This window comes from Odontomachus brunneus, unplaced genomic scaffold (genome assembly GCF_010583005.1).
Source record: "Odontomachus brunneus isolate Ranch 3 - 2012 unplaced genomic scaffold, Obru_v1 Obru_scaffold_876, whole genome shotgun sequence".
In the NCBI taxonomy this organism is placed as follows: domain Eukaryota; kingdom Metazoa; phylum Arthropoda; class Insecta; order Hymenoptera; family Formicidae; genus Odontomachus; species Odontomachus brunneus.
Genome location: NW_022640326.1, coordinates 1 through 1252, shown reverse-complemented (window position 1 = coordinate 1252; position 1252 = coordinate 1). Strand labels below are relative to the sequence as shown.

Below are 1252 nucleotides of genomic sequence, written 5' to 3'. Positions count from 1 at the left end.
ACGCAAGGCAGCTAATCTTCAAAATGATGAAGATCAGACAGTAGGAACTGAAGTTAGTGATATAGATCATCGAAGGAAAAGAAAGAGAAATCCGAAATATTTCATAGAGTCAACCGAAGATGAATGTAATCTTCATTACAATGTTAAGAAAAGTTGTACATCAAATCAACTACTGTCTGACGACAGTGAAAGTGAGGAAACGCTAGAAGAAGATCTTCAGGCCAAAGTTGCAACATTACTATCCAAGAAAAATAGTAGAAAACCAAAGGTTCCTCAAGACAAGGAGATTTCTATGGTTATGAAATACAAGGATTTAATTAATACACATGATTCAAAAAAGGACTATTTGGTTGATGTAAATAATATAACAGAAAGTCACTCACATACTAAAATAATACATAAGCAAACAGGTGCCGCTGCACACGCAGTAACAGAAGCAATAATTCCTATGTCCTTTCCAAATACCTCTGGTATGATTGGAAATAATGTTCAACAATCAGAATCTGCTTTACTATTCACTCCAATAATACGTAAGTTATAGTTATTTTCAATAACATTTGGAAATTAAGTTATTTCTACTAACTGCACAATTATTTCTACATTGCTGTTCTTTCATGTTTCTACTTATGATATTCTTATTGTATTCTATATACACAGAAAATGTACAAAAGGAAAATAGTAAAGTAATTATTACTTCAGCAGACAACGCTTATAAAAGTATCTCGCAGGAGTTATGTCAATCTACTTATTTAAATAAGGAACACTCTGAGATTACACCTATATCAAGTAGCGAGCATTCTAAAGAAAATAGGTCTCATGATGCAAACTACAATAATTCATTTAGAACATTTGTTTCTTCCAGTAAGAATCAATCAACAAGTATGTATATATTTAAAGAATTTAAAATTTTATTTACTATTATATATTTTACATTTATTATTTGTTTACATTATTTAGATGATAACACAATTGCCGTAGACAAAGTTAAGACAGAGTTGCTTCAAGAAATAAGCAGTAAACTTGATTTTGTAATGATGAACACAACAAAAATTCTTACGCATTTAGCACCAGAGGAAAGTCTCCTCTTAAGACCAAATAACCTGCCGGCCCTTCCGCTGAAGTCAGTTAATGAATATGAAACGTTTGAAGAATTTTTAAATAATTCTACGAATTTCTCTGCAGTGGTACGTTTAAAATAAATAAAATTTATTATATTTATAATTTTCTTTTTATACAAAAATATTTTATATTT

General features: G+C 29.8%; 1 protein-coding gene across 1 annotated transcript; it reads left to right on the top strand.

The window, feature by feature from the left end:
- Window positions 1-6: 6 nt before the first annotated feature.
- LOC116853777 lies at window positions 7-1184 on the top strand (the record flags this gene model as incomplete). The annotated part of the gene is made up of 3 exons (XM_032834971.1): window positions 7-530; window positions 658-879; window positions 958-1184. Coding segments are annotated over exons 1-3 (687 nt in total), but the record flags the coding sequence as incomplete, so codon positions are not given.
- Window positions 1185-1252: the final 68 nt, after the last annotated feature.